The sequence below is a fragment of the Watersipora subatra genome, chromosome 1 (assembly GCF_963576615.1).
Source record: "Watersipora subatra chromosome 1, tzWatSuba1.1, whole genome shotgun sequence".
NCBI lineage: Eukaryota > Metazoa > Bryozoa > Gymnolaemata > Cheilostomatida > Watersiporidae > Watersipora > Watersipora subatra.
The window spans coordinates 16,830,168-16,850,104 of NC_088708.1; the positions used below are offsets into that span (position 1 = coordinate 16,830,168).

At 35.1% G+C, this 19,937-nt stretch overlaps 2 protein-coding genes across 2 annotated transcripts in view; one reads left to right on the forward strand and one right to left on the reverse strand.

The window, feature by feature from the left end:
* Positions 1-13: 13 nt before the first annotated feature.
* Positions 14-3,364, reverse strand: LOC137401631 (large ribosomal subunit protein mL42-like). The gene is made up of 6 exons (XM_068088076.1): positions 3,325-3,364; positions 2,774-2,837; positions 2,324-2,381; positions 1,591-1,714; positions 277-398; positions 14-180 (listed from the first exon to the last, which is right to left on the reverse strand). Exons 2-6 carry the CDS (start codon positions 2,832-2,834, stop codon positions 126-128), a joined length of 420 nt encoding a protein of 139 aa, XP_067944177.1. The 5' UTR covers positions 2,835-2,837; positions 3,325-3,364; the 3' UTR covers positions 14-125.
* Positions 3,365-11,301: 7,937 nt separating this feature from the next.
* The window catches only part of LOC137404356 (phosphatidylinositol 4-kinase alpha-like), a 51,166-nt gene continuing 42,530 nt past the window's right edge, over positions 11,302-19,937 (forward strand). Inside the window, exons 1-11 of the mRNA XM_068090556.1 lie at positions 11,302-11,394; positions 11,770-11,871; positions 12,359-12,527; positions 13,239-13,439; positions 13,817-13,920; positions 14,692-14,966; positions 15,217-15,312; positions 15,973-16,162; positions 16,719-16,794; positions 18,447-18,625; positions 19,021-19,177. Coding sequence (XP_067946657.1) covers positions 11,794-11,871; positions 12,359-12,527; positions 13,239-13,439; positions 13,817-13,920; positions 14,692-14,966; positions 15,217-15,312; positions 15,973-16,162; positions 16,719-16,794; positions 18,447-18,625; positions 19,021-19,177 — 1,525 coding nt within the window. The 5' untranslated portion in view covers positions 11,302-11,394; positions 11,770-11,793. The remainder of the gene's footprint in view (positions 11,395-11,769; positions 11,872-12,358; positions 12,528-13,238; positions 13,440-13,816; positions 13,921-14,691; positions 14,967-15,216; positions 15,313-15,972; positions 16,163-16,718; positions 16,795-18,446; positions 18,626-19,020; positions 19,178-19,937) is intronic.

A 19,937-nucleotide genomic window follows, 5' to 3' on the forward strand; every position in this document is an offset into this window, starting at 1 on the left:
GTTTTAGGTTTGATATTATTTTATTGCAATATATACCAATTTCTACAGACAATAGAGCCGATTCTTCACCTAGGTAGTTATTAATAGCACACTGTCAACATTTTACGAATTACAAGCCGATAGCCTTAAAGAGCATTTCTGTCCTTGGGTGTGTCTGTTTTGGCTCTCTTCAACTGGGGTCTAAAAAATAATTCCATTCAGGGAAAATGTGCCACAATTCAAACATATTAATGGACAATGGTTGACTAAAAAAAGTAAAAGGAAGCAGTCACATACCGAGGCATAAAACGATGTTTGGTGACATAAAACATGTCAGCCAGTTCCTTATAGGTTGGTCCATATTTTGCATATTTGGCAGATGTATCCGGATTATGTTTAGCTAGTAGATGAGAGTCTTCCTGTAACATTGTTTGCAGAAGTTTGTACATTCAATCAAAATTTTGTCATTTAAATTCTGGTTCCATATCCTGACATTCTTTTTAAAAGTTGACATGAGAAAAATTCACATTACAGTTATTTGGTATCAAAAGATTCACCATGTCTTACTCTGCTATGTTGTAGGTGCAAAATATGTAGAAATTTGATTACATGTACAAGCTTTTAAAATCTAAAAAATGAACAGTTAATCACAGCCATCTCGAAGACGCTGTAGTTTAGAATGCCTTTATTTCGACGAGGTTATCGTTTTGACACGTGATAAAGTTATCACGTATAATGAAAGGTCAATAAAAAGCTCAATATAAAATGTTTCGTAGCACTAGTTTATGACAAACAACTTGGGTTTTACCGAAAAACCCTTATTAAATATAGATGCTTGCTACTTTACAGTTTCGCTGCAGTTTGGTCTAATCATCTAGTCGTCATCTGATCATGTGACCCATACTCTCTGCCAAATAGCACGAGAAATTTCTGCAGCATTTTTCGACTATCACCAGTGACCAACAGGCTTGTCATGTTTATCAGAGGATGATAAGCAATCCTTCAAACTGAGGTCAAATTTTTACGGTAGGTTTTGAGATATGTGATCAAAGTGACAGTATTACAATGATGATGAAAGAGACACGTAGAACAATAGACATAATTTTATTAAATGCATGAAGTATATTTGTGAAAACATTTCGACAAGTGAGGTTGCATGAAAGTGTAAACAGAAGTCATCGTGTTCAACCACCTCTCATTTGAGCTGTTTTGGAAAAGGATTCCAACCTATGGGGTTTTCATAATGGCTGTGATTAACTGTTCATTTTTTAACTTTCAAAAGCTTGTAATCACATTTCCACATATTTTGCACCTACAATACAGCAAAATAAGACATGGTGACTCTTTTAATACCAAATAACTGTGCTGTGAATTTTGTTGCAAGTCAACCTTTAAAATTATTGTAAATTGAAACTAAATTAAAAGCTTAAATTGAAATCTTTGGATTAGTTGGCAAAATGCTTACAACTTTAAAAATGAACCCAAATAAGTACCTACATCTCAAGGCATGTCAACTAGAAAGAGGTCTGGTAAGTGTCTGTATCTAAACTAGTTGAAAATACTTCACTAAGATCAGGATCGAGTACACTCAACATACAACACTTTACTGACCTCACTATTCCATAACCTTGCCACTGAAGAAAGCGGTTTTGTATGCTCATACGGTATCTGTCTTTCTGGATGCCAAAACAAGATAACATCACCTTTCTTATTGGTTGTGACAATATTGTTAGGACTGTAACATTAATAATAACAGAACCATTATTAATGACTTTTCAGTAATGATCAAGTATCAAAAAGCTTGCACATGACAATAAAAACATGAGAGATATTTACAGAATGATAACTGTTTTAATAATCTGTTCAAATAAAAACAGATGATATTTTGAATGAAATGTCAAAGAATATTCATGTGTCGTTATGCATAAATAGAAACTATCAATGAGTAACCAAATTACAGAAACAAAAGTTAACTAATACCAACCTGGAGCTTTTCATCTTGAAGCTCTGACATAGTTAACCACACTTACGCATATCAAAACATTTACTAGCAAACTAAGAGTTCAAATACACATAACCACATGTGAAGACACACCCAGTACTACTTACAAAAGTAGTACATGCAATATGCAAGCATGGTTACATGTGCATCAATTTCAAAATAACAGCTAACCTTAGTTTCATTAAATGAACAAAAAAATGAATTTACTAGAACTAGTCTATAAATGAATTGAATCTGTATGCAAGACATAACTGAAATGATGTGATGAAAAATGTCTGCACGAATTCATTTTTTATAGAAACAGAAAGTAAGTTTAAATACCTTATATCACACTTTACTTACATAGATTCCTGGCAAGCACTGGTGTGCTTATAAATTTTCACCAAGCAACTCGGTGCCCCTAAAGCAATACAGTAATAATTCAGTCAAATTGTAACTGGAAAAAATTTGACATTTGTTCATCGCATATACTGAGAACTATATGCAAGAAAAATAATGGCACGAATGTTGGAAAAAGAATGTGCCATAAAATATTTTGTGGAGTGCATCTGGTTACAACCATACTTAATCATACTCGCTAGTATATTACTCATATGCAATACTCACTATATTGTCTGTGTAACTGCTCGGAAATAATGTCACTCATACTATTGTTATGCTTTCTATCTCTCAAAATAATCCACACACTTCTAGCCCGAAACACATTTAAAAAATCTAAGATCATGTATATTACTTTAATTCAAACAACGTGTCTAAATTAGGCAACAGTGAATTTTAGCCATTTAGACTTACTTGATATTGCAAAAGCTGCAGCACCCCTCAAGTGTAACGCATCTTTTGTAGCTTTTAACATTATCTAAAAGCAACTAAAATAAAGAATGATGGTCTTTTAATGTTTAAGAGCCCTGGTTAAATCTGAATTTGACATAAAATTCAAAACATAGAATCATTATAATAGGTAGTACGAAAATTCCCATAACGGGCTGAATAGTCAGTATGATAAATGAGAAAATGTCTACAAATACTGAGTCATAATGTAGACTTGAACATTCGACTTCTACGGTAGCTAGCACATGAAATAAAATTATTAGTTAAACAAAATTTCCATATGGCCAAAAACAGCAAATAAAGGAACATGCAATGATTATTAGTTGATACAATAAAACACCCAAACTAATTAGGGCAAGCATATTTGATAACAATGATCTAAATACCATAATTCTACGACATTTCAGCAAGTATACAACATTTTATTTACTAAAAATATTGATTCATGTTTTATTAACACATTGCAATCATTGATGGGTAAAAAATTTTTTAGGAGTTAGAGCACAACAGCTCACCCATGATATACAGCCCCCTGATTTGATTGGGGGGGCTGTATATCATTGAGCTCACGAACGGACAGATTCGATAGACTTTTTCTTTTATTCAGACGAATAATGAATAAATAAAGTAGAATGTGTTCGCTGTTTTGACCAGCGTTCCACGTACGTATGGGTTTCTATCGAATATCGCTATACCCATGCGTTCGAGCGCGTGCACGACAGAGCCATTGAGTGTCAATGGCTCTGGCAGGAGCCTCTGGATCGAATCTAAGTCGTTGGTTTCTAACTGAGCCAATCACTCAACCAGGCGTTTTTTTGCCGTTGTCCGTTCCTGCTTCTCGGAACTCTTCCTGACTATGCACACAATATCAGTACATATACCCGCATTGCCTACAACATGTTGTTTTAATAGTAAAAAAATTTGATCGCAAGCATCATATAATAAATGATGTTTTCCGACACAGTAATTCATTTGGCTATCTGTGCTGCTCATTCCAAAACAGCTACATGGGAAAAGGCGAGTATCGGATATTCTAGAAATTTATTATATAGCATATATTAGAGACTGCATCAAATTGTCACTAGTTTTATGCTGCTATAAAGCTACACAAACCAATCCTTAGGAGAAATTGAGAAGAGGCCTAAACGGACGATAATTATCCTTTGTTTGCTGCATGTGTAAGAACAGTAGTCAGTCCCATCTTGGTTGTTGACATTTTCATCTTATACTGATGAGAAAGATTGGCACCTGTCGCTATTTGAGACTACTCAGTAACAAGGAAACGCTATTTGAGACTACTCAGTAACAAGGAAACGTTTTTTTGTTTTTGAGAATATTGAGGTCCAGAAAAATTAGGTTATGCCATGTATTCTTTGGTCGTTTTTCCTCAGTGTGCAGCGTGGTTTCGAACTTGTTTGTTGCCTTCACTAATAAAATTATTAAACAGGTTTCCAACTATATGTTTGAGATAGTCGTAAGATTTGATATTTTATAGATGCCTTGGGCATAGAATACTGCTATCAAGCTTCTGGTTTGTGATATTATAAGTTTTGTGTTGTGATGTGAGTATTAAAATAAAAACTTGGTGGTATTATTACTCCCAGAAACATGTCTATGGTCTCTTCAATGAGATGAACAGTGTATAGTGGTACAATGTGGTTATACAGTTGTGTGAATGTTTCAAGTAATGTAACCGTCCGTGTTAAAACGTCGTACAAACAATGCTTGTTATTGATACAAGCCTGTCACTGATATTTGAAGCATTGTCCATTACGCATTTTTGGGGACTGACCTATGTTGAAAGTTTTCCATACTTTCCTCAGAGATTTGTGTAATGTAGCCAGTATAGTAAACACCTTTTTTCTGGTTAATGATAGTGTTATAAACAAATAAATTCAATTGAGTTACATGCATACCTGCCAACTCTCACGCATTGGGCGTAAGACTCACGCAATCATCCCAAAGAAAAAATGAGTATTCGTGTGAAATGTGTGAAAATTTTGCCCCAATTTCCACAATTTTATGTATACTATCATTGATACGTCAATTGCCCCAAAACCAAATCTCACGCATTGCCCCACTCTTGGGTTGGCAGGCCTAGTTACATGCATATCAAGCTACTATTTTATTGAGCCTATACTAGTATACTGTAAAACCTTTATTTGGATGTCACCTCTATTACAATTTGGCTGCCACTATAAAAGTAGAGTTGAAAAAATAGAGCGCCACCCTTTATTTGACCACCACTTTGACATTCTTTGATCTTTACGAACTTATAATAGCAAGTGATTAGTGGAAAAGTGTCCGAAAATGTTGCTAATAATAACTCGGTTACATCATTAACAATTAATTCCTTCATGGTTGCGTTCGTATTGAAGTCTGTTTTCTAACTCCAAAGCTTACGGTTTTTTCTTTAAAATATTGAAAGCATCACCGTAAAAATAATTAATAACTGTATCAAGCTAATAGCAGTTTTTTGTTTGATGCGGTCTTGATACTCTGACGTATATAAAATGGTTTATAATTACGATGAAATCTGTACTACTATTTTCAGACTACAACTAGTGCGCATGAAGCTGAAAGTTTATCATTATTTTTGCGAAAAGTTTTTCGAATCGCAACGCGTAAAAGTTTTTCTCTGCTAATAAAATTGTTTGGATGCTAATATCGACTAGTTCAGCAGTGCAGAAGAAAGGTTGAGGTCAGCAGACATGGTAAAAGGTATTAAATAGCCAGAAGAAGATGAAATGGTTCCATACAAAAGCAACAATCAGAGAGCAGCCTGCCGAGCAAATGATGCAAATATTTTTGTTTCAAATGTCAATTTTTGTTTCTGCATGTATTATAAGAATGGTTTGTTTATGTCACTTGTTCTTGACTATATATTTGTAAGCATTTGCTAGCTTATTATTACATAACTCATAAACTTGCAGGTTTATAGCATATTTTTTGATAGCCGCATAGCGGTTATTTAAACTCGGCTTGTAATGAATCGAGGCTCATCACTGCTCTTCTATTGCACATAAAAAGCCAGTTTTGGCTGCAAACTGTAGTAAACATATCAATGAGTGCAATAGCTTTAATGCAACATTGTTAAGTATAGCTACAAATGAAAATATGCTTTCAAATTTGGAATGAAATAAAAAACTTTAAGCTCCAACAATTTGCGATGCAGGTTATAAGACTATCGTAGGTTAATTGCAATAGATATCAACTGATGGAGATATTTCTTAACTTCCCAATGCAAATATAGAATAGAACAATTATACGCTTTCACAATGCAATATGTGCTTCTGTAAATATATTTATTTAGAGATCTATGACAACTTGGAGGTAAGTTATAGCAGGTTTATTGCACCCAAAATCGTTAATATCGCTCCAACAGAATCAGAGAGCAAAATATATGTGACATTTGCTTGGCCGTAAAAGGGTTAAATTTAGCTTTCCAAAATTCTGACGAGCTATTTAGAAAATACAACACCCCCCTCTATTTGAACTTCACCTCTAATAAAAAGCCACCACAGGAAAAGGGTTGAAAAGTAGAGTGTCATGGCGTTCAAATAGAGGTTTTACGGTATTTTAACCATCCAATATTTTACGACTTAGCCCTTTGAAAAGTTTTCAAGTTCGCAGGTTTGGACTAACAAGCATTTAGCATTGAACAGCAAAGTTCTGCTTTTCTACATCTTAACATTTTAAACCCATATGGAACAGATTATTGGGCTATTATTTATATGGGCTATTGTTTACAAAATAATGCACAAATGATAAATATGCAGGTGTCCATATGTATTCAAAAGCCTTTGGTTTGTTTAAAAATATTTTGATCGCATATCTTGTTTATCATAAAACACCTAATTTTTTGTATTGTCAGAATATTTGTGCCACTTGTTATTTGTAAAAATTTAAGGCTAGTAGGATATAAATTATTTATTTCCTCATGATTGGCTGATTTGGTTGCTGCAAAAGTGATGTCTCTCTGCGGTATCTACATTTGCATCAAAGCTAAAAGCAAAACCGAGGCCAGTATTTCATCTAAATATCCTTGGACATTAAGAGTTTTACCATTGTTTTGAGGAAGGGGGGGGGAGAATTAGTGATCTGCACAATGTCTTGTTTATGTAAAAATTATGCTTGAAGTGGTTGGAGACAAACTGTTGTCCATTGCCATTCTCTGCAGTTTTTGACCCTAAGCAAGCAAACTAGTCATTCCAAAGCCAATGCTATAAAAATAGATTAATTTTTCTGGTCATGGATAGCGATAGTGATAACATTAAAAACGTATCAATAATTCCTTCAGTTCATAACAAAAAGGGTCACTACTAGATTTATAGATTGAACCGTGGTCTCACTATTAATATGGAAGGGCGAGTCTATAATGGGTCTCTGAGTAATTAGCAACTCTACACCAAATTGTGACTTTCTGTTTTCAAATTGAGCCACCAAACCACATTCAACATTTGTTGAATAGACTTGCTTTTACTATAATAATCTCGTATACCGAATATAATATTTTTCCTTCTAGATCTGTTGTGTGAACTCTTTGACCATAGTAGATTCCACTATCGGTGCTTGACAGGCAATTCCTGAAGGAATAAGAAAGATTTAGTACACTCCTGGTTTGTTTTAAAAAGATAACTGATTGGTTGTGAAGCAAAGCTGGTTTTATTTTAAATCTTAATAGTTGCTATTGAAAATCCATCTAAAATCTCAGTACATAGCTCCTGAAGCTCATTGCCAATGATCCTGTTTCAATATCATGAGTAAGCATCTGCCAGGACCAGTTTGGTGTGTTGTGATGTTGTAATTATATGCCAGCTTTGTTATCTTCTAACCACTCAAGGTTGGCACAAACAGGCTTGTAGTCTGTCTCAACTGCAAACTTCCTGTCTGCCATCAAATCCATCATATAGCTAGATTTTCATAGCTAGACATCATATGTTCAGTAGATTGCAAGCTTCTTTTTTGCAATTTATTTTTATTGATACTTTGCAGTTAAGGTTTTCAGCGAATTTGCATGCAAAAGTGCAGTTTTCAGCAAAGGTTTTATCTGAGCAGCTAGGACCTGCTTGGTTGATGATTAAGCAAATATAACAATATTTTTGTGATGTTTGATGCTGACTATGTTAGGCATCAAACCCAGTCATTTAAACGTGCTCCCACCTATCTAGAACTTGCTTCTAGTGTTCCTAATAGGAAACATTGGAAACCAAATCTAATTTATAGGATGTTCATATAAATTAGATTTGGTTTCCAATGTTTTTATGAATTGGATTTGATTTCCAGTGTTCCTATGAATTAAATTTGGTTTCCAACGTTTTTACAAGTAAAGGCACTAGAATTAGATTTGGTTTCAAAAGAAGAGAGTTAGATAAGCTCTCACAGTACAAATAGCTGGTGAATAGAATATACATGTCATCAATATTGAAGCTATAAACAATATCAACACCAGTTCGTTTTGAGATCGAAAAAAAAACATAACATACATGTACATCTCTCATACCAAATAGTAAACTAAACATTTACCTTCAGGTCATTCTTCTCTCAACTCCGTCTTTTGTGGCACCTTTTTGTCAGCTTTCAGCCATCCTTTAATCGAGGCTAATACCAGAGTAGCTCTATTATTATTTCTGTTGGTTATTTGCCATAGATTTAAGCAGTTTTGCTAGCTTCAAACCGGCATTAAAACATTCTGCTTATTACACGCGTCACATTTTCCTAGCTTGAATATGCTGTGTAGATACATGGATATGAACATCATTATCACTGATCAATGTTGTTTTAAACAAATTAGACCATGAGACGAAAAAAACAAAAAATAGTAAAGTAAAGTAAATTATGCGTATTGAAAAAAGCTCTTTTTGCTTAACACTCTTCTAAAATGTAAGTTGGCAAGGTGTTAATGTCCGGTAGAAGGTGTGGTGGTTTTTTGTGGATGTAGAAATGTAATGGATAACAGGCAGATCGGAGATATACGATTTGAGCATTTTAAACAGCAAATATTTAAAAACACATTTTGCTCTTCTGCATTAAGGGCATTCAGACTCTTATCGTAACTGTCCATATCAGGTAGCATAACTCTAAAGCATAATTTTTTTAAGCGTTCTAATTTTTCTTAATCAGTTTTTGATACAAAGGAATACCAGCTTGGAGCAGTGTAAGACAATATGGACAATATACGATTATACTATAATAATTAACCTATGCACAAGAGCAGATTCCTTGTGTTTACTTAGCTTGTTCCATATCGAGTTTACAATATCAATAAGCAGAGTCGTATTCTTCTCAGGCGAGCTACATCCTGAACCTTTGCCCACAATTTAAAGATGGAGAGCCTTTAGTTCTAAACGGTAGATATCAAATAGCTGTACATGCTCTGGGTATCTACTTTCTCGAATCCAAACTCAAGGTTGGTCTTTTACTCTCATCTCTCATTCCTGTACTTGGCTGAAAAAATATGTACAAGTGATTATTATCAAAAGTAGGAGACAGATGAATAGAATGCTAATTTTGTATGAAACATGTGTACACGCATGTAGGGTCTACATGTTTTATCATTCATTTGTTCATTATACGTTCCTAAAATGTTTACATGTATATACCTCTCATGAGTTTTATCAATTTTAGTTTGCTGACAAGATATTACCATACCTACTGAAGGTCCTGAAAGCCCTTCCTTCAGCAGTCTGGCGGAATGATGACCAAAAAGCATTTAAGGAACAAAGTCAGTGGTTGATGCCTCATCTGTTATTAATTGCAGCTGTTCAATCTTCTCAATGATCTTATTCTCCTTCCACTCGTGAAATATCATACACTTTTTCTCACTTACCACCTGTAGATGGTTGGCTAGAAGAGTCAATGATAGTATGATTGTCTACAGACCATTCATTTCTGTATTATCAATTTTTTAGCTTTTAAGAGCTTGTAATCACGTTCCCATATATTTTGCACCTACAACACAACAGAGTAAGACATGGTGAATCTTATGATACCAAATAACTGTAATGTGAATTTTGTTGCAAGTCAACCTGTAAGCAGACATTCTAAATATTATGATAATAAAGCAATGGATCAAAGGAAATTGCTAAAAGCAATAATACGAAAATTGCTACCAAAGCATGGACCTTTTTCTCTCCAGTGAGACATCAATGTTTATTTTGTTTCAGCTCTGCCTACAGCGGAGTGCTTTGCCTTCTCACTCAACTGTCTTCTTTGTGATGTTATTTCCCTGTCAGAGGATATCGCCAGACAGCAAAGTGTAAGTCATTTTTTTTTAACACTTTCACTATTGATTAAATCTGAGTCTGAGATAATTGCACCCGTTAGTTAGCTTCTGCGTGTCAAGGTAACTAGACACGCCCGTTAGTTAGCTTCTGCGTGTCAAGGTAACTAGACACGTTGTTTTCTTGAATTCTTGTAGATATTATCCGCTCAATTGGAGTTGTTGGAAGCCATCTCCAAATTACTCCAGAAAGGAAACAGCTCCAAAGGTGAATCATTGCTACTCGCAATCAATACAACTTCTATATTATTGTAATGGAGCCTCTATATACAAATTTGATGTGTTCTGGAATTTTCTTTGTGTGTAAAACTGTTATGTTGAATCAAGTATTCGCATGAGATTACGCCGTAATCCGTTTAATTTATTCTGCAGTCCAGACCTTACGATAACTCGTCAGTATATACAAATAGCAATCAAAGAAATGAGTGTGTAAAGCTTTCACAAACTAGACATTGTTTTTTATAATTTTTTGCTAAATTTTCATTAACTTTCAGCGTGAACCTTTTCACCATTTTTTGCTTCATTGCGATGCACCGAGAAACTTCAAGCACCATACAGTGCTGTTAGAAATTCTGTGTAGAGGCAAATACTTATTCAGGCTTTACACCGCATGTTAGAAAATTTGTATGCTGAGGCAATTGTAAGTGGCAGTTTCACTAAGCAACTCATTGCAATTGACAACCACTAACAATCGGTAGTTACTCACTCGTGTACTAATTTCTGATCTGAATAGCGGGCTCTTGCAATATGTATGTCAATTGGAGAGGCGGTTGTAATATGGCCTTAGTTAATATCATCTGCTAATTTGAATTACTTTGAGAAATACAACCAAACATCTGCGCTCGTTGCAACAAAGCTACACTGCAGTGATTCATGCCTTTTTTTGTTAGGGAAAATCTGTTTTTCAAAATGTTGGCAAATTCATCTTAGTGTGAATACTGTAGCTCTAAAAAACTTATTTGCCAAGCAGATATGGTTACTTTTGTTAACCAATCACCTAATTAGTGGTCTACGGTCTTTTTTTGTAACTCTCCAATTTTAAGTTTTAGGTTCACAGTCAACACTGCTAAAATAGGTATTTGTTGTAGACCGAGTATGTCAGATTCTAGTGCCCGTTTTCCTTGGCACAGTGAGGGCGTGTGGTAGAGACACAAGTCCTCTTATCTTCCCTCGGCTTTTCCCGTGTCAGCGTGGGTCCAAGCCTATCGGGTCAGATCGTAAGACTCAGCCCGCTGATAGAAAACTGCCTCGCAAGAGTAAATCAGACGGTTCTCTTGATCTCACGACCCGTTTTTTCTCCGAGGTGCAAATTATTATTTTACCTCTAAAAAGGCTAATATAAACTATACAGTTTAGTTCAGTGTGTGGTTATGCTTAAAGTAGAAATAAGTATCAGTGCAGTTTTTTGTTTCATATATGACGAGTAGACAGATTTTAATACCATTTCAATTAATGGCAATTTTGTTTTACCATTCTCTTATTTAGATAAGATTCGAACAGCTTTGTCTTCTGCGTGAAGGTAGAAGTTCTTTAGTGTTCATAAGTAACTGACACGAGTATGTACCTGTTGAGGAGAATGAGAGCGACATAAGATAGTCTCTCATAGTTGCTCATTTAATTCTTAGTTTGTTTATCATAGCAACACCATAGCAACCCCTTCATTTACCTATTTTTGCAGGTTGGCTCCTGCTTGTCGGACGCAATGGAAGGCTATGCTGAGAGCCACGACAGGCGGCACATCGTGCTCAATGCGGATCAGCTTCGTATCGTCTTCACTCTGGTAATGTGCAGCGAGCAATTTATATAAAAATCACATCCTAGTGTGAAGTATCATATAGACTGCAGAGGTGTGTAGATGTTGCTAGTAGATATTTAAAAGTAAGCTTGGATGTCAGGGAAATATCCCATGAGGTTTGCACTGTTTATGACCGAGCTCTCTTGTGATATTTCTGTAGAAGGCATCATATTACATGTTGTTTAGCTAAATTTTTAACATTGGCCAAACCTGATTATTTATAACCAACTGATTATATGCGTCTCAAGGTTGTTCAATACTCTGCGGCCCGAGTTGTTGTAAAATAAGCTTAGCATCATGCAAAGTCAGCCCTAAAATAAACACCTAAGAGAAAGGGTTAAGAGAAGCCATTACATGATATGGCTGGTGTCTGGCTAGTCGGTTGATATGCTTATGGCTGAAGTGAGGCAGTCGTCTCGCGCTGCTGCAAAAAAGGAAATAACATCATTATCAGTGTGTTTTGCATCTGTAGTGCAAGGAACTTTTACTATCGGGAATACCTTCTAAGCTGGATGAGATGCTCATCGAATACAATGTAACCAATCAGGGCTCTGCTAACAAACTGCGCTACAAAAGTTATGGTTCTTTGCTCTCACTTACACTTGTCTCAATGCTCCGCGATGTCCTTTGCTATCAAAAAGGTTTGTACTCTACATGTTATGTTTATTTTCTTCTCATACCAGCTGTCTAGTTCTAGAACAACTGCCTCGGACAACTGCTCCTGTGGGACAAGTGCCCCCCGTAGGACAAGTGCCCCCGTAGGACAAGTGCGCCCAAAGGACAATTGCCCATTTCTTGAATAATAAGTTTAAAGAATATTTTTATTTTTCCTTTCAAAATGCAATAATAATGTAGAACAAAATGAAAAGTTATAATCCCTTTTTTTACTAATAATCATGACATCGGTATTCGGACACACCATTATCGCCCATCACGGAGTTTGTCGAGGGTGAATGTGGTAAAATGAAGCTTATTTGTGACTTTTTATTTTACGTATAAAATAAAAAGCTTTTTTATTTTATACGTAAAATAAAAAAGAACTGACCCCTATTCCCTCTCTCTTGAACTGAAACTGTAAACCATATGCTATATATCTCAGAATTCTATCAAATGGCAACTTTCAAAGTCTTTTGTCATGCTCGCCATTCATAAAATTAAAATTTTTTTAAATTTTATTGTTTAGGCAGGGGCAGTTGTCCTATGGGAACAGTTGTTCTATGGAGGTAATTTTACCAGGAGTAGTTATTTGGATATCCAGCTGTCTGATTAAAGCCAGACATGTTTATATATTCAAAGAGTACTTCTCGTGTATGTCAGTCAACCTTACCAATGTTGCTCTAATGTTTTACTAGCTATGAAGGCCGACTTTGTCAAGCAAGTTTCAGTTTTTGCCAAGCGAATCTTCTACACCAGCTTCACAGACAGTTCTGTCAAGCCTGCTCAGGCCGGCAGCTCTACACCCGAGCCCGTTAAGATTAACTTTGCCGAACTCGCTGCGCAAAACACCTCCGTCAGCGTGCAGCTCGTGCTTTGGACAATGAGTGACGAGACGGGTGAGTAGTGTTGTCGCTAGTATTTTTCTTAGCCGGTAACTGATATGGTTGCCTTAAAGCCTGCCATGTTGATCTTAATGGCAGGCTTTCACAGGAAAACTTGTCTAACAAGATTTTGGTGGAAATAATGGCTTTTAAAATGGATAATCTGGATGTGATTTATATTCGGTATAATGTATTTTAGATGTTTTATAATTTCAAATCTGCCAGTTGACAGCAGTGCCGAGCGATTAAAGGGATGAAGTGGTATCAAAGCAACTTAAATAATTTTATTAATTAACAACCCAGCTTAATTTTCATTCATTACCATCCGAGGTTTTAAGCAGCTCAGCTCATGTATAGAAATGTTGGCAAGTGGAATATGGTTTGTGTGGCAGATGCTGACACGGTTCTACTCCACCGTATCGGGGAGAAGTTGAGTGGAAACTACAACCTCAAGTACACTCTCTCGCAGATGCCTGTCATTACGACTTGTCTCGAAGTTGGTCAATCTTACTACTATTTTTTATAAAAACAGCATGTGTGTTGTGATGATAACATATGCCATAGACATGGAGTTTGAATGTGTGCTATGACAATAATGCATGTCATAGACCTAGCATATATTTTATGATAATAAGACGTGTCATAGATTTAGCACATGTATTACGATGGTATACATATAATGTTATGATAATATAGATCTTATGTCATAGATTTAGCATGAATGTTGTGATGAGATATATGATATGCCATTAATGCAGCTTGGGTATTACTGTCAAGTAATTATGTATATCACATGTTAAACTGTAGCATATATGTTACATCCATGATATGTAGCATGCATGTTATAATAATAATATGGTATGCCTTTGATGCAGTATGTGTTATGATGAGATAGACTACATTACATAGGTGTAACATTTATGCCAATATTAGGTATATATGTATACCATAGATGTAGTATATACATTGAATTAACGTATGTAGACTTTCATAAGCTAAAATGGTTTTCATAGGCTAGGCTGCTATGGATCAGCCTCATAGGCTTTTTGATAATACAGATGGGCTTCTCATTCAAATCTTATTGCTAACGTTCTATTGCAAAGGAAGGCTGAAAATTATCAATTACTGAAGTCTCCTATTGATTAGCATAAGACTCGTCAGCTGTTGTTGTGTTGAAATTCTCACCGTGTTATTCGCGCTTTTAGCAAATATTTGCACTTTTATTCGCTAATTTTAGCATTGATTTACCACCAACATATACTTTTAGATACTTGGGTCATTGGCCGACAAGTTCCCAGCACTTGCTAACAATGTCGTCACAATATTACGGGAGTTCCTAGTCTTGCCCTCCCCCATCCTCGACAGACTCAATCGCCATTCAGAAGCTCTAAAGCAGCAGAAGGCCTCCAGCCAACAGAGCGCTGCCTTGAAGACTCAGCCTACAGAAAAACAAGACAAATCTTTTCCTTCTTCTGCTGTTGTTAATAAGATTACTGATGCCTTCGATCAACTGCGCAATATCGCCATGAAGAACGTCTGCATGTTAGTTGGTTCTGTATGCTATAAATAAATCCTAATTATTTTACTATTGTCGATCTTTGTAAAGTTGTTTGAGACCACTGTAAAGTAGGTTATATTCTAAAAATAAGGGTCTATGGCAAAACTCTGATATTTTCTTAAACACTTGGTACTCTCTCTTACAAATACTTGACGTAGTTTGAAAGGCCACAGTAAGTTTGTTGTATAGCAAACTGACTTTTCATTCTATAAGCTTGTTTTTTTCTTTTTGTAGAGCTTTGAGATCAGGTCTGAAGGTAGATAAAGATTGCATACAGGCTTTTCTATCTTCCCTGTCTAACCGGCTCTACACAGCGGATGACAGTGACAGGTATAATGTAGGGAGATCTTTGATAGAAACGCTGTAACTGTAGCTGGTGCTAAAAGCCATGTAAAAATTTGCAGTTACATGTATCAACCTGTATCACTTTTATAGTTTCACTTAGAGTCACACCAGAGTAATCTTATGTTTATACATGAATATCATCTATAGTGTCAACAGTCTGCAGGTGTCTCAAGACCCATGCAACCTATCATATACATGAATATCATCTATAGTAGTGTCAACACTCTTCAGGTGTCTAAAGACAAATGCAACCTATCATATACATGAATATCATCTATATTGTCAACAGTCTGCAGGTGTCTTAAGACCCATGCAACCTATCATATACATGAATATCATCTATATTGTCAACAGTCAGCAGGTGTTTCAAGAAAAGTACCTAATCTACTTTTGTATCGCTAGGTGGTACGATCTGTTAAATGTGGCAGGGAAATACAACTTCACTTGAGTTTTAAAATTTTTTGGTTATTTCACAATTTTCAATTTCACTTGACTAAATCTAAGCTATTGAAGCCAAGCATACAAATCGCATTTAAAAGCTACTATACATACTTTCAATAGTTTTCATTTCTTTCCTTTGCAACTCCCTTCTGTACAAAACAATTTGGTATTTTATTTGTCAATCATAGCCATGAAATATTGTAGGGAATCGCAGCTCATCTCTACTAACGCCATTCTGACTCTGGGATACATCGGGGTGAACCTTCGATATACTCAGAACAGACGCACTGCTGAGTGTGTACTTCAGATATTTCAGCAAAGATTCTGCAGCCCTCCCTCAGTCCTCGATTCAATGATTGTTGCACAACTTGCTGAAATTGTCATAGCAGGATGTGTAAGTACTAGCACTAGCAGTATGTATGAACGTTGTAATGATTTAATGCTCTTAAGTATGATAGCACGGTGTTATACTATTACAGCTCCTTTTGCTTTTTAATTTGACAATATAATTCAACGCTATCATGGTTTTCAGAAATCAAATGGGGTATTTATTAGCAGCAATACTACAAAAACCTTAGAAACATAATCGCTACTCATTTATTTATGGACCCGGTCATAGAACAAACCGATGAACAGAAATATTTTTTGCGGAATCATTTTATAGCATGAGTGAATGAGTTGAAGTTATAATGTGGTCTGCAGTATTCATGAATTTTCAGATGTTGGATTAAAATGCCTCCGAAAGGGTGTTAATCCAACATCCAACACTTTGATTGGATTAGACAAAATTAATCTGCGGTGTAATTTTATTATTATGCTAAAAATAACCATTAGATTTTTTCCTGTTTTAATCTGAACTTAAATAGTTGTATAGACCATAAATTTAGAGTTCATTGTGCTCATGGTTGTGAAAAATATTTTTGCAAAGAGATCATATTTTATACTTACAGCCCGCTGTGTACCCTGAAATCATGCAGATGTTCACCAGAGTTTGTGTAGAGAGCAGCCAAGCCTATCATCCTCCAGGTCAGTGAGTCATCTCGAGTCTCATAATACATTTGACTTTCCGTTTTGACCTTTGATAGCACTTGGGCATATGTCAACTCTCTTTGGCTTAAACTTACGTGTCAATTGTCTTATCTCGCTGTAATAGTCAGTTGTTTGTCTTTACTTGCAGTTAAATTTATAACACTAATACATTAGTATATTTCTAGCATGAGTATCCATCTCTGTATCAAGTACATACAAGACACACTATTTAATATCTGTCTAATCTTATGAGACATTCAGCGAAATTCCGTGTATGACTTCCAGTAAATGTATTCTGCTTGTCTACAGACTCTGGTGGGTATGAGATTCTCGTGTGTCTGATTGACTGATTACGCTAATGATTGTAGCATCTTGCTAGTGCATATATAAACATCTTTTGCCTGAATTTAAACTGGTATGACAGCGGTACAATTGATTGCTAACAGTTAATTGCATTTTATTTCTGTTTAATTGGCTTTTAAAAAGAGTATTTTTTCAATTATCCATGTCATATTTTCAGATCTGATATTTGTGTAGGACCTTGTCTACAGTTCCTAGATATTATTGATTATTTTTAATACGGATCAAAGTATTAAAGATAATCAATAAAGAAGCTCAATTTGGCTGCTCTGTTGCCGAATTGAACTTAAGTTGTGCATCGCTAAAATTATTGTGTTTACTAGAATAGGTAGAAGTGATTGTTGCAGATATTGCTACATTGCTATAAAAAACATTTTGAAAATCAATGATTTTTATATAACTTCCTTTTTTGTATTCTTCAATAAAATACCTTTAAATATTATGCAAGATTGTATAATCTTATATTTGTAGCTAACCTTTGAAGTTGAAATCACCTGAATTGTACCAAATTTTTGTTTTATGGCGTTATACCAACTGCTACTGTAGCAAAAAAGTCAATTTTCCGCACATCTAGAATTCATGAGTAGCGCATGATTGTCAAAGGGGCAAATTAAATTTTGTTTCGACACAAATATAAAAAATCCAAGTTGAAATAGTTTTTCAAATTTCCTTCAGCAAGTTAATTCTGTGCTATTGTCTTGTTATCTTTTATAATATTTACAAAGTTGGCTTCTTTTACTGATATTGTAGTCTGTAGTGGATGTAATGCTCAGGTTTTCATGGTCACTGGATATTGAGTTGATTAGCCAAGTTAGTAATGTTATGCTAAATATAATCTACAATGAAGTCAAAAATTTAGTCATTGATGATTTTATTTTGTTACAATATTATTTATAATTGTCTTTTATAGCCCTGCATAATCTTGACTTTCTTTTTAATTGCTTCTGCTCGTGCTTCCACCGCTGTTACCAAATTACCTAATAATCAGTTTTATGGAGTTGCTCTCAGTTGTGTTTATCTTATTTTATGACTATTACCACGTATAGAGAATACAACTCCATAAAAATTTGCAGTTGGTTTCGTGCTAGATGTTATCATCTACCATCTAAAATAGCAGTCACCTTTTTGGTATTTATGTCGTATTTAATATAATCTAATATATAATAATATTATATAATAATATAAATATATCATATATAATAATATAAATTATATAATAATATAGTATTCAATGCCTATTACATGCCTTCTTCAACTGCTCATTCTTTCTCAATGCTTGATCTGTGCAGGAAATGTCCAAAAGTATAAGTCAGTCGCAAGCAAGATCATTGTCTCCTTTCAAATGATTGCTGAAAAGATGCAAGGGGATGGAGACCTCATGGACTTTCTTATCAGACTGCTCGAGCTCTTCGTACAGCTAGGACTGGATGTCAAGCAGCACTCGGTGAAAACTTCAAATGCACTTAAAGTGAGCAGCTTTTGTCCCATTTTTAAACTTTGAAAATGATGACCATTGGTAGTTTATGCTATTCCTGCCACTTTAGTTCAAACATATACTAATCTTATCCTTAGGTACTACAGCTCTTCGGGAGACGCTGACTTTGCTAAAAATGTTCAAGGTCACCGATATTTGGGTTTGACACGAATTTTTGAGTTGTTCAAATATATATTGTTTTATTTTGTAATCATCATTGCGCTTGGATGTAATTTATATTCTAAAATGCTGAAAATCACAACTGATTCTATCAAGTTTGAGGCTGCCCAGTTTTCAGCTTTCTCAAATGCATTTATTTATTTTATTATTCTTGTTGTACATGGATATACCTTATATTCTGTTGTTAACCCTGGTTTCTCTTTTATTAGGCTACAGGAAGTGCAGGAAATCTTGGAGTTTTAATACCTATTATAGCGAAACTGCTTGAAAGACTGCCTTATATCAAGGAGCCCAAGCCGAGATTGCACAAGCTCTTCAGAGACTTTTGGTTCTATGCTAGCATCATGGGTTTTGCAAAAGAGGATGGTAAGACATAGTTTATCCTTAATCACATAATCTGCTGCATCACTATAGTGCGACTATGGACATCTGTAGTAATGGTCCACAAACATGACTTGATAGTACTTCTATAAGGTTCACTTCGATTCTTTGTACAGTCTACCTTTACACCCAAGTCAAATCACGTCAATACCTGCATCGAGATGTTAAGACCATCATATGGTAAAATATGGTAATGTGGTTTTTACCATATGTAATTATATGGTGAAAAATTTCCCTCGAGGAAACACTGTAATTCATTTAATTTGTTTGATACCCCACAAACCTTTGATGACCTCTTAATAAATACTGAAAATAATTACACATGGCATTTAACAAAATGCTTCATGTACAACTTTGTAAAAAGCAACTTTATAATAAAAAGATTCAAGATTTTGTTGTTACTTTTCCTAAGTGCCATGAGAAGGGAAGTGCAGGCTTGCTGATGGGTAGCCTCAGAGGTAGAAATAATTAACATGAGCTCTGAGGTGAAGTTTAGCCTGACATAGTTTAAATACTTATATTTCTATTTTCTATTATATACTTTTTCTTCAATTATCACCATTCACCAGCCTCTTCTTTTTAACTTAGGAAACTGCGATGCTCTAATAAACTTTGAACATCATACCGGTATGTTGAGAATTATGTCGGGTGTTAAGTCGAATATTTGCCAGAACTTTGTGTCGCATGTTGAAACAATCGTGTGTTAAGGCAATAGTAAGTAGAGATTTGTGTATTATTTATTTGT

Excerpts from the sequence above, each read along its gene's own strand:
- LOC137401631 (XM_068088076.1), bottom strand. The coding sequence starts at position 2,834 with ATGTTAAAAGCTACAAAAGATGCGTTACACTTGAGGGGTGCTGCAGCT. Across the intron at positions 2,382-2,773 it reads TGCAGCTTTTGCAATATCAA|GGGCACCGAGTTGCTTGGTG; the intron begins GTAAGTCTAAAT and ends GTATTGCTTTAG. Across the intron at positions 181-276 it reads AAACATCGTTTTATGCCTCG|ACCCCAGTTGAAGAGAGCCA; the intron begins GTATGTGACTGC and ends ATTATTTTTTAG.